Source organism: Mangifera indica, chromosome 14, assembly GCF_011075055.1.
Source record: "Mangifera indica cultivar Alphonso chromosome 14, CATAS_Mindica_2.1, whole genome shotgun sequence".
Classification (NCBI taxonomy): Eukaryota; Viridiplantae; Streptophyta; class Magnoliopsida; order Sapindales; family Anacardiaceae; genus Mangifera; species Mangifera indica.
Genome location: NC_058150.1, coordinates 8,824,236 through 8,837,616, shown reverse-complemented (window position 1 = coordinate 8,837,616; position 13,381 = coordinate 8,824,236). Strand labels below are relative to the sequence as shown.

The window sequence follows — 13,381 nt, the reverse complement described above, 5'->3', positions numbered from 1 at the left end:
TCTTAAAAGGAAGCTATGAATTCTCGATGAGTCTAGACACTTTCGGGCAGAGGTTATATGTCATGCACAATGCAACACATTATCCAGGATTACATCTACACTTTCGGGCAGAGGTTATATGTTTTGGGCATCTCCTTCGTCTACTTGATACCAAATTTTTCGGAGTGTTGATTCATGTATTTCTTTTATGACAGCTACATCGGCCATCTGTCAGAGATACGTTATGGTTTAGGGTCATCAGGGTTGACGTGAGATTCAGCTCGTTTGAGTTTTCTTTGATGACAGGGTTATCATTTAGCCGATTCACTGTTATTTCATCATATATTCCCTACTCCTTCGGACATAGGATCAAAGATACATACTTTTGGGGTTGTCCAAAGGTGCAGTATCATGACATAGAATGTGTTTTTTTGGCCAGACCATGGGGGGATGTCCACAATTATTTCTTTAGGCCGATAAATTCAATCAATCAACATAAACTTTGACCTCATTAATTGACCTAAAGCTAGAGCCCCAGCTTGTCTGTGATGTGGCATTATTTGATCAACTGAATATGTGTGGGTTGGATTCATTTGGTTGATTTGAAACACTTCACCGACTTTAGATTTGGTTGCATGTATATACCACTGACAATTTTCAGCCTTGCATTTAATATCCCATTGCCTCCTGTCAGACTTCTTGACCTAGAATTAAAATCCTTTTAGTAGGGTAAATTGCTTCACAACATTTTTCAATTGTACTTTATTATGGAAAATATCACCAAGCTTTACATCATTCTCCTTTCGGATCAATCTTATACCACCTGATGATGTTAATGGCTGTGGAGGAAAATCAGGAAGCCACCTAAACGGATCAGTGGAGACATTGTCAAAAAATGGGCCAAAATAATTTCCACCACCTGAAATAGGATCTTCAAGCAGCAAACTATTCATACCTTTGGTAACAGGTGGCATATACTCGGGCTCTGTCTCTTCAAAAGAGATATCAGACATATCATTTCCATCAAAGTCACCTCAGTTGGGAACCCTATCTTTCTTTCCATGAGCCTATAAGTTTGCAATGTATAATGGGTTATTACTGAAATCAATCAAGTTTTCCAAATCATATTATTTTTTCACTCCACTAATTTCTTCTTCATCTTCTTCTTCTTCTTCCTCTTATCCTTCAATTGGGGTACATGCAATAAAAATAGGAATACATTCCTATAAGTATTAAAACATATCAATAAGACCTTAGACATCTTCATCATTTTGGATCTATACGGGGCAATCGAGCTTAATTTTTCTTAGCTTTATTGATAGTTAAAGGTAGTTTTTTATTGGATCGAGACTACAAGACTCCTTCAATAGCTGAATAAATCTTTCAAATGTTGTTCCATAAAGAATTTTAATCAATAGTTTGGATCCTCCAACATATTTCATTGTGTTATTATCACCTTGAATCTATTCTCCTTCGTAACGAACCAATGCATAATTATTCATTTTAATTATCAATCTTATAATGACAAATTTTTGAAAAAAATTAATCATTTATAATAAAAAATCTGTAATAACTATTTAAAACAGTCTTAAAATGATTAATATCAAAATACCCCTCATTTTTTTTAATATTTCATTTAACCCCTATAATTATTTAACATTTTATTTAACACCCTTGTATGTTATCTTGTATCAAAATGCATCTATCTATTCTTACATTCCATTTAAAACGTTTTTACAATGTTACTATCAAAATACCCCCTATATTTTTTTAATATTTTTTTAACCTCTATAATTATCTAATATTTTTTTAATACATCTATCTATTCTTAACATTTCATTTAAAATATTCTTACAATGTCTAATATCAAAATAGCCCCTATATTTTTCTAATATTTTATTTAATCCCCTATAATTATCTAGCATTTTATTTAACAACCTTGTAAGTTATCTTGTATTAAAATGTATCTATCTATTCTTAACATTTCATTTAAAATGTTCTTACAATGTTTAATATCAAAATACTCATTTTTTTTTAATATTTTATTTTACCCCCTATAATTACCTAACATTTCATTTAACACCCTTGTATGTTGTCTCATATCAAAATGCATTTATCTATTCCTAACTTTCATTTATAATGCTCTTACAAAGTTTAATATCAAAATACCCCTCATATTTTTATAACATTTCATTTGACCTCCTATAATTATCTAACACTTCATTTAACACCTTTGTATGTTGTATTGTATCAAAATATATCTATCTATTCTTAATATGTTATTTAAATCCTTTATATATTGTGTACTATCAAAATGCCCCCTCCCCCCCCTAATATTTTTCTAATATTCAAATACCCTCTTTACATGATATACAAACTAGATTTAACAAATAAATCAAGTTTTGAGTTAAAATTCGTATAAATACATTTTTTTCATGAATTGAATTTTTTCGATTCGAATTTAAAAATACGAACTTCTTCCTACTGAAAATGAGAGTAAAAATGAGAGTAAGAGTAAGTGTTTGAGTGATATGAGAAGTATGTGTAATAAAAGTGAGTGAGAGGGTTTATATAAATGTGGTGAAGGGTAATTTTGGTATTTTAAAAAATTTTAGGGCATTTTTGCTTAGGAATAGGAAAAATGGGCATTTTTACTTAAGAATAGGAAAAATGGCCATTTTTACTTAATAAAGGGGTAAAATGGGTGTTTATTTTTGATTTAGGAGTGGAATTTCTAGAGGTGTCCATGGCCAAGTTAGGCTGACTATGCCTTGGCCCATCAGACTTATGGATCAGACTGAGTCTTAAGCCCGCACAGTAATGAGCTTTCAAATTGGGACACTCCATAGAATTTTAAGGTCGAATGCCCGATCTTACATATAAAAGGTCGGGTCACGAGCTGGTCCATTTAAACAAATTTAAAAAAATTAATTAAAAAATTTAAATACAAATTATTTTTTAATTATTAAAACTAAGGATAATACCTTAAACATTTTATTTATAATCCTTCAATTGTGGCAGAGAACATTTTATTCCAATTATTTTGTAATGATAAAATTGAAATAAAAATGAAATTATAAGTATAAAGAATTATTGTTTGCAAATTTAGACTGTTTCTGAAAGAGTTGATGAGAGAAAATAAGATTGAAAATATAGTGAAAAATTGAGATTGAGAGATTTGTAAATAAAATTGAAAAATGGAGAAATTTTGGGTTGTTTAAATAGGAGGAGAAAAAAATTAAATAAAATAAATGACTTTTACTTGTCTGGCAAAAGTTGTTTTGGTTTCTGCTAGCAGCAGAAACCAATTGCCATTTAAATTTTTCTAATTTTTTTAATATTTAAAAAGCAACAGACCAAGTTAGATTAGTTCATGAGCTTAACACCTAGACCTACAACTAAGCCCAAAATACCCATAGACTAAACTAAGGATGCAATTTGGGTCCCATTTTAGGGGTCTGACCCTAACGAGGAGGAGATTTTCCGATAGAAATAGGGAAGGGGACGGGGATGGAGATGAAAAAAATCTTCACAATCGAGGACGGGCTGGGGATGGGGATACATGTAATATATATTTAATTTTAATTTTATTTAATTATATTATTTAATATATTTATATTGTGTTTAGAAGGCAAAAAAAAAGATTTTTTTTTTTTTTACGAGTACGGGGAGGGGATTTTTCGCCTCTGGGTTGGAGAGGGGATGGGGAGGAGATTTTTCTTTGCGGGGAGGGGACATGGAATTATTTTTATCCTCGTAGCAGGGACGGGCCGGGAATGGGGATTGATATCCCCTATGGGGACAGGGACAGGGAAGGGGATTGAGATCCCCTCTCCGCCCCTCCCCGTTGCCATCCCTAGGCTAAACCCGATATGCTACAATGTCAAGTCAAATCAAATTTTTATTTAACTTGGTCTAATTGACGTGTTTAGGTGGAACCAAACGTTGGGTGAGAAAATGTAATTTAGTCTAAAAAAATTGGGCAAAACAAAACCCACAGCTTTTACATCTCTCAATTATTTTACTTAAAATTTAATTTTACTTATGCTACAAAATAAATGTTTGAAATAAACTTGATGACAATATCTATATTGAATTATTTATAATAATATTAATGATAGCTATACTTTAAAAAGGATTATTATTAAAATATATTAAACATTTACAATAACAATACTATAAATTTATAAATAATGTTATATATATAATTAATGACATATCACTATATGATTAAAAAATTTTAAATTATAAATAAAATATCATACAAACATATAATGATATATCGTTATTTATATATAAAATTATATATATTATTTGTATATATAGTTTTATGGATAGATTTGCTTAATAGACAACAAACCACTCATGTCTTACCCAACGTACGCCAATATCGGATTCAAGAAACAGGGTAGGTTGCTTCATGACCCACAAATTGCCTTCCCTATATTTATTGATGAATGGACGTTTTAGAAAAGCGACAATCGCTTGATATGTCACACTGAATAAACAAAAACGGAGCACTCAATCTACTACAGTTTGTGGTTGCCACTTGCATCTTCAATGTCCTAACATCTTAAAAACTACCGACAATAAAATGATTTCAAACTAATCAAATCTGAAGCACGTATCTAACACAGGAGACAAAGTTGTTACTACTAAAGTTTGTGGGAACCTTCTATTAGAAATGGGTTTCTCTCGTCCATGCTGATTGGCGAATCGTCATTGCTCAACCCAAATTATTGTATGCGCACTTGTTTCACCACTGGCCTGCTTGAGAAGCAACAACAATGAAGGCAAAGCTTTGCCCACCCAAAAAATCAGTAAATATTGCAAATATAGACCAATTTAACAGTGACACCTGCTTTTCTTCATAACACCAACCTGAAATCAACAATACACTATTAGTTCATAAAGCCAAATCAAAGACTTCTATTACCATAAAGCACACAGGAAATACAAAGTTGAAAGAAGAGATGCCCTCAAACTGCATATAAGCTAATTTATATACTATAAATATTTTTTGTTAAGGAGGTTCAACAAAATACTTACATAAAATTTATAAAATTCATGTGACGCAATAACTGAAACAGTCAAGTGCCCTCATCTAGATCGTCGAACTCCTCTAGGATAACATATTTTGCATTAACGTTTGCTGTGGGTGAACTCAAAATGTCGTCGGCACTTGTATGACCCTCCTGTAGCCTCTGGTATCTGAAAGAGTATAGTGTCTATTAAAATAAATAATCAGGAAAACTTTACTACAAGCAAAATATACCAATAAATTGCCAAGTTATGTAGGTAAAAAAATCAATTTTTTTTTTTTTCCATTTTGTACCTAATTCCTACAACTAATACATTGCTCACACAATTTATTATCTATAAGCTCAAATAAAACAATGGAATGAACTTTAAAATTCAACCAATTTAGGTTTATCAAGAAAACTGTTGGATGCCAAAGATGAAATAGAACTAAATAGAGAGCTGACAAAATATGAATTCACATTGCCATTAAGAAAAGGCATAGAAGCATATAATTGTACTTGAAAACTATACTGAGGACTTACTTGAACCAGTTGAACAAACTGACACCAGCCATGATCGTGACAAGACCAATCCCCTTTAACCAAGTAAACTCGTCATGGAAGTAAAAAACTGCGACCTACATATTTCCAAATCAAAGTCAACAGAAGTCTTTTTAATGAAAACTTGATACTTTGTAACCATTTACATAAAGAAACCATGAAACTAAGAAAAAAATCTTTACAATGCATCTATGCAAACATTTTCAGATTGAAAACTAGAAAGTACGCCAACCAGACAATAAATCATAGACAAAGGTCAACATTCTGCAAAATTAGTTTGTAAGACTAGAGGTCTAGAGAATAGCTTTACCAATATGGTTACAGCTTCCTTAACAACTCCTGCTATTGTTACCGTGACAGCACTTGTTACTGAGACAAGTACATACTCTGTCAAAACCTGAAAGAAGAGTTATGGGTTAATTCTTTGGGTATCAAGGAGACTCAGATTAAAAGAAGTGTGTTTAGCACACAAGCTTATCAGACAGGAAATGAAAAGCATCAAATATTTGCCAACTACTTTGTAAAACATTCCCACATCCATTTCATGGAAGAAAAATATGAGATCTAACTGCATTTTGTACCATAAAAAAGGCTAGAGTTCCGCCAAAAAGCATCAGCAAGCAACTTCTAGTGACATGCCAAGAATTATTGAAGTAATTGTTCTCCCTGAATTCATGCCATGGATCCAACAAAAGGGATAGAAGAGCAGTCACCACTGCCATCACAGGAGTCAAGTAGCTCATCAAGGTAAGTGGATTTTTAAGACCTGAAAGTAGAACAATTTAGAAACAAATTCTTAAGTTAAGCATACAACTGTAACAAAATATTTACCAAAGAAACATGATAATATTATTGTGTACATGGGCAATCAATTAAAGCACTACATGCAAATCTAATCACAAGAAATATTGGCTAAAACTTCAAATAAAATGGAATAGTGAGAAATAGCACCTACCGGAAGATTCTTTCTGTATGTACATTTTCATTTCAGCATGCACCGCCAAAAAAAAAATGCAAATTTAAGTCAGATTGTATAACTATGGAATCAAAAGTATCCAAGTTATGCTTCCAATGAAACAATACCTGTAGAAGAATTTGAGTCATGCACCAACGAAACCCAGACATGACAGCAGCGAGCATAACAAAAACAAACCCCCAAAATTCAAATTCTGTCTCCTTTGCAACTGGTGTTTGAAGTGATTAAAAAAAACATATTAGAACACTCAGTTTGTCATGGGGACATTATCATGCTTCAAAATTGCAATAAATTTCGGCAAGCCCCCCACGCGCCACCCCCCTCCTCCCTCAAGAAAAATACACAGCCAATAATGATGATGATGGTAGAGGTCACAAAAAAGCTTGAAACTTCTATCAATATGTAATTGTAAAGTAACACAATCACAGATGATCAAACCCATCAAACCTGAAAGCCAAGTCATTCACAAGAGACTATCACCTTAGCTTCCTTTGGGCTTCAGTTTCTTTAAAATTTTAAGAATTTCTTTTGTCATGCATCTTAATTAAGGAGTTTTCAGTTGATTTTGCACAGCATTTGGACATTTTTGTTCCAGGATGATCACTTACCATAGTTTTATAGAAACAATTTCCTACCGTGGTATTTTTAAAATTTTTTGGACATTTGATTGTTGCATCTCCACACCTTTTTTATTTGTATGAATATAAAATTTATAGTTTCATATAAAAAATGGTGGCATCTCATTTACTTGTAAATCCCACATAAAAAGACAGATTTCTAAAGCTGGAGGGATCTGGATGGTTTTATCACTCAAGAATTTGCAGAAAAAGTACTTGAAATTCTTAGTTTGCTGACTATTGTATTCTCCTGCATCGCAAGACATAAGAATTTACAACTCTATAAATATTATTTGTTTCATTACAAACATTTTATGTCCCGAAGGCTATTTTGTTTTCACTTTACCAAGTTTCTGATATTTCATTGGAACAGAGAGATTTAGACAATATAGAGGATGAAAATGAATATTATTCATATACTGAAATTATATGTTAAATTTCAAACAGAGAATGATTACATTGCATACCTGTTAATAAGATCCCAACGGAGATAACCATTATGATACCTAAAAGTTTAAAGCTTGGAGACTCCAACCTACAGAAGGCAACATGAAAGAACAAAGTAAATGAAAGATGGTAGAGTTTAAATTGCATGGCTTCATAATATTTCTCATTAAATTTCAAAAGTGGGAAGAAAAGCATAAACTTTTGTACACACTTGCAGTCAAATTTATAAAACAAAGCAGCCTTATTCCAACTCAAATTGTATTTTAGACAGAATTCCTAGAACAAAAATCTCTGTTAGGCAACCGAAAATATGAAACAAGGTGAAGAAAATTTAATAATACCATTTATGCTCCAAAAACATATACGATGGTTGATGTGCAAAACGCAAGCTCCGAGGAAAAGAAAGGGAAATCGAGGACATGTTTTTCTTTTGATAGCTAGTAATGTAGTAAAACAAGGGGATACCATTTATAAAGTATAAGTTCCAACAAATAAGGATATTTGAGCAAACAATGTTCATGACTGACAACAGAACATTATCTTTGGAAAGCACAAACATTTATTTCTAATTTTTAAGCTAGCTCAATAAATAGACATTGGGATGCCAATAAAAGTAAACTCAAAACTCCTCCCCCAATTCATTGAATTTTTAATACACAAAGCCTTCAAAATTATAATATTAAAAGGAAGATTACAATGTGGACCAAATGCCCACACATCAGTACAAAAAACTCATGACTAGGTTTCGAAAACATATTCAAAACCAATATATAAAACACTACCCCCATATATTTATCTAGGAATTCTTTGGAGACCAACCTTCACAGAGAAGTGAAAAGAATAACTCTGTCGCAAAATGATTAAAATATCTTCCTCTCTTCTATCTTCAAAAGCAAAACTGTCCTCCATAAGAGTCAAAAGAACTCAGCTTAGCCCACAAACTCAACTTCAATTAATTAAGTCCATGGAGACTACACTAATGTTTTCTCCAATCCCTTTAAACTCAATTTTATTCCAACCTTCCTTTTTCACTAATAGAGGCACCCTAACCCTTCAATTTACAATCTCCATGTCAGCAGGATAGAGATGAGACGAACATGGGAGTATTGTAATTTTATACGAGCGCAATTATATTGATAGCATATATAATACAGTGTCACACACATCATGCATACACAGCATGGGCACATGTACAGATTATGACACATTGATGTATACATAATACACACACACATATAAGTTTACATTTATGCATTAATAAAATACAAAGAAAAGACAACACTACATTCATGTGAAATATTTATATAGTAAACACTAAAATTGATGAGATTGGAGAAACTCAGATGCTTAGAAATTTACCTGAATGCAAAAGCAAATAAAAGGAGAAATATAGGAGCAGCGGATTTACACTATAAAACATAAAAAAAAAAGAAATTGAAGTCAGTAAACAATCAGTATGGCATGAAAAGGAAGTTCAAAAATTAAATTGACAGAGAAATACAACTGACCATTGTGGCAAAAGTAACAGAGATGAAAACAAGGGATGCATTGCTCAAGTTAACATCCAGTGCTGTTGCTAGAGCTGTTGGTACAACTGTTAAAGGCAAAGTCCATCTGTTGCATTAGCTGATAGAAAAGTTAATAAGTAGTAAAGAATTTACAACTAAAAGCACAGAAGGAAAGAAGAATAGCATTCATATACAGTAGAGGTTGGTTCGAGGAAGATTTTACACAATAAGTTTAAATGATGTGCATTTTCATTAAAGATTGATATTAAATACTTCAATACACAAAGACAATAAAAATAATCAAATTAAATATTTCAAATATTAATATCACCTTGTATGCTTTATTCAATACATGATGTTATATGTATGTGTGTGTGTGTATCTCACCATGAATGCAGTTGGTGACACAAATGTGACTTTTAACACTTTTGTCTTGGCACTCATTATTCAAAAGAGTTGATGGTATTTTTTCTATTATCATGTCATAAAATCTTTTTTCGAATTGAAATTTTTATCACGAGTGTTTACCTCCCCTCTACAGCAGTACTAGGCAAGATGCAATATTTTCAAAATAGTGTTGTCCGAAAAAACAATTGATGGACAAACACATTATAGCATCACCAAGAAGGGGAAAAAAATAAAAAGAAATGAAAAATTAAGGTCAAGGAAGCATCAACCTCCCAATCATTCCTCTCTCTACTAAGCATTGTGATATAAATAATGAGCACCAGATTAGTTGGTAATAATGTACCAGAGATAAAAGAAAAACTTGCTAGTTGCATTAACATGATCTAGGAAAAGGAAAAAAACAACAGCAACAAGAGAAGCATAGACATTTGATGAACTAACCTCTGAAGAGGTAATCTCTCCATGACATAGCAACAGCAGGTTGAAACCTATGGGACCAAAACCAAGTGATTGCTTTTGATAAAACAGCTTGCATTGTAAAATGGACAGTATTCATCAATAAAGGAGCTGGGAACTTTCCCATATCATCTCCCAACAGAGTTTTGTTATACCTACAGAGACCAACCAAAGAAAAGAACAAAAAGAATAAGTTCACAACAAAAAATCATATGCATATAAGTCCCATGATTTAATGAGTAAAGCATGAACTTACAAGGTCAAAAACGTGCTGAAAGTATACCACATCAGTATGAAAAACAGTGTCTTCAACACATCAGCGGCAGAAACATTGCTCCGAGAATGTGATGACAATGTTCCAATATCACCACTCAATTTGGGGCCATCACCAATATTTGATAAGCTTATCTCCCTTCCAGAACCATTTTCAATATCAAATGGCACATACTTCTCATCTCCACTCCTTTTTCCATGTATGGAATCATCAAACATAGTATTCCCTCCATTCAGCTGCATTCTTTTCCCTAAATCAGCCTCTTGAGGAGTAGGCAATTCAAAATCACAGTCTTCTACACTTGCTTCAGAATTTTGAAACTGATGATGCAAATGTGGTATATTATGTTCTTCACACCAGCCTGAGAACGAAGGATCCCTCGGAAGTAAAGATGCTTCGTTTGTGGTATCAATGTAGAAACTTTCTGAATTATTCTCAACCTTTCCTGGATCTAAAATACTCTCTACCATCTCCTAATATATCATCTGAAAGCCATATCAGCGCATTCAAATTGTTAATTAAAACTCAATCACAATCATTTTCAAGATTGAATTCTTAAGATATTATGCTTGAATCAAAATTTCTACCAGTTACAATTTTTACAATTAAAAAAGAAAAATAATGACTTAGCAACTACGTGAAAATTCAAAATTGAAGTCACAAATCCACTAAAGAACCAACCGAGCTCCAAAATAACTGGACTGATTCTTAATGGCGCTAATAAAAATTGAATGAACCAATTACAAGCTAAAAGAAAACCAGGAAATGAAAGTCAACATTCAGAGAGTCGAGATACTATCATAAAATTGAAAACGCAATGTAAAAATCGCAAATAAAGAGGAAGAGATTGGATTGACCTGAGGTTGATTGTTGAATGACAGAAGAGAGATCTGATCTGGGCGATTTAATGGGGCTTGGTTAAAGTTGAGTCAAAGGATGTTTGGCTGTGGTTCGAGGGTTATTGTCATTTGTTGTCCAAATACTTAGATCTCAAGGGAAAGCAAATCCACGTTGAACGAATATTCATTTTTCCGTTTTCTGTTCAAGATTTTAAAGTTTGAGAAAATAACCAATTAAATGAAATTTTTAAAGATTATGCCGGTGTGGCCAAAATCCAAATTTAATTACAAAAATGTCCTCACCTTTTTTATAACACTTTGTTGTATTTCATCCACCAATGTTACGTCAACCCCTTAAACTTCACCAAAAATCAGATTTTCACTCTCTTTCTCACATTCCAAGTTTAAAATACCAAATCAATGAAGTTTGTTATATCAAAATATTTATACAAACATTAATTTTAAAGTTCATTTATATGATTATTGTTTATTGTTTTTTTATGTGTTGAATTGGTTTAATAAATTTAAAGTACATTTCATGAATGTTAGAAATGAGTATATGTGACACTTGGGGGCTAAAATTATATATTTAGTTGTCTTGATTTAAAGGCAATTGTCACATAAACAGGAATAAGTTGTCTTAGTTGTTGAGAAAGACCAACAAAACTAATAGTGTCATCATCAACCACAATGTTGACAGACTTATTATTGATGTTTTCTAGTTTCATGATTATCTATATGTGGTTTTGCTTATAATCAATATGGAGATATTTGTTTATTAACCGAAGTAATCCCTCTTACATTGTGTTCACACAAATTTTTATCATTTTTCTCTTTGATTTCAATATATTCCTTTTTATTACTATCCATCCTTGTCCATTTCTCTTTGTATCAAGGTAAAACAATAACAAAACTCAATATGTCGATTAATTCTATAATTGTAATATATAATTTTGTAAATAATTTATTTAACAAAGCAAAAGGTCTTTATTGCTCGAATTGACATCCTTTTAGAAAGAGAACTAATTCTCAATTGGATTAAGAGGAGGAAGATAAAACTTGACAAAGTTTTGGCACCATAAGATACCACATACGTCATATAAGAGGATCTACCATTTAAAGTGGTTGAATATCATGAGGCAGTTATAACACTTATCGTGGAAAAAGCCAAACGACTCAACCTACACACGAGTTGTATGGGTCTAGCCAAGTCCATCATAAGCCTGAAAGATTTGGTTATCTCTTAACTTAACATAGTGATATATTGATCATCCATGATGACAAACCTATGACTTACAAAGATGTTATATTGGATTTTAACTCCCTAAATGATTTGAAGCCATGAAATCTAAAAGAGACTTAATGTAGCAGAATTAAGTATGGATTCTAGTGGATTCACTTGAAGGGATAAAACCCTAAATGGGTCTTCAAAAGGAAGGTTGACATGGAAGACAACGTGCATACCTATAAAGCATGGTTGATCATAAAAGTTTTCACTCAAAAACATAACATAGACTATGATGAAACCTTTTCATAAGTAGTGATGCTTAAGTTTATTTGGATTATGCTTGTGATTGTTGCATACTTCAATAATAAATATTGACAAATTAATGTCAAAATGACTTTCCTAAATGAAAACCTTGTAGAGAATGTATATATGACAAATTCAATGGTTTTGTTCTTGATGGATAAGCTAATAAAGTATGCAGATTGTATAGATCCATATATAGACTCAAACAAGCTTCTAAGAGTTAGAACATTCATTTTGATGTTGTAAGAGAATTTAGATTCATAAAATACGAAGATAAGTTGTGTGCATATAATAAGGTCAGTGGAAGCATAAGTGCATATTTGATATTGTGTGTTAATGACATTCTTATTACAAAAAAAGATATACCAAACCTGAAATCATTAAAGACTATGTTATCCAAGTGCTTTTCCATGAAAGATTTAGGAGAAACCATCTATATCCTTCGTATAAAGATCTACAGAAAAAGATTACATAAGCTACTACGACTAAGTCAAAACATGAACATAGGCAATGTATTAAAGAAATTTAGTATTAAAAAAAATCCAAGAATAGATTTCTTTCAATGTCTCATGGCATATATATTTCTAAAGAGATATGTCCATGGACACAAGAAGAGAGAGAAGATGAATCGAATCCCTTACGCATCAGCTATAAGATCGATCACAAATTTTTGACACCAATGACAATTTGGTGGACCCATTGACAAAGCTTCTATTATAGCAAAAACATGATGGACATTTGCCCTCATATGACATTAGACATAT

General features: G+C 32.0%; 1 protein-coding gene across 1 annotated transcript; it reads right to left on the bottom strand.

Moving 5' to 3' along the window:
- Positions 1-4,374: 4,374 nt before the first annotated feature.
- Positions 4,375-11,296, bottom strand: LOC123196974 (probable sugar phosphate/phosphate translocator At1g06470). Its single transcript, XM_044611138.1, has 13 exons — positions 11,105-11,296; positions 10,230-10,732; positions 9,959-10,128; positions 9,110-9,195; positions 8,961-9,010; positions 7,622-7,689; positions 6,645-6,745; positions 6,517-6,529; positions 6,143-6,327; positions 5,872-5,958; positions 5,544-5,638; positions 5,029-5,190; positions 4,375-4,860 (listed from the first exon to the last, which is right to left on the bottom strand). Exons 2-12 carry the CDS (start codon positions 10,715-10,717, stop codon positions 5,070-5,072), a joined length of 1,464 nt encoding a protein of 487 aa, XP_044467073.1. The 5' UTR covers positions 10,718-10,732; positions 11,105-11,296; the 3' UTR covers positions 4,375-4,860; positions 5,029-5,069.
- Between the last annotated feature and the right edge of the window lie 2,085 nt (positions 11,297-13,381).

What these genes read in the sequence shown, in the direction of transcription:
- LOC123196974 (XM_044611138.1), bottom strand. Translation starts at nt 10,717, where the DNA reads ATGGTAGAGAGTATTTTAGATCCAGGAAAGGTTGAGAATAATTCAGAA. An exon ending in TTATTTGCTTTTGCATTCAG is followed by an intron (nt 7,690 to 8,960) that starts GTAAATTTCTAA and finishes TGCCTTCTGTAG; the next exon opens with GTTGGAGTCTCCAAGCTTTA. An exon ending in GAACTCTAGCCTTTTTTATG is followed by an intron (nt 5,959 to 6,142) that starts GTACAAAATGCA and finishes CTCTTCTTTCAG; the next exon opens with GTTTTGACAGAGTATGTACT.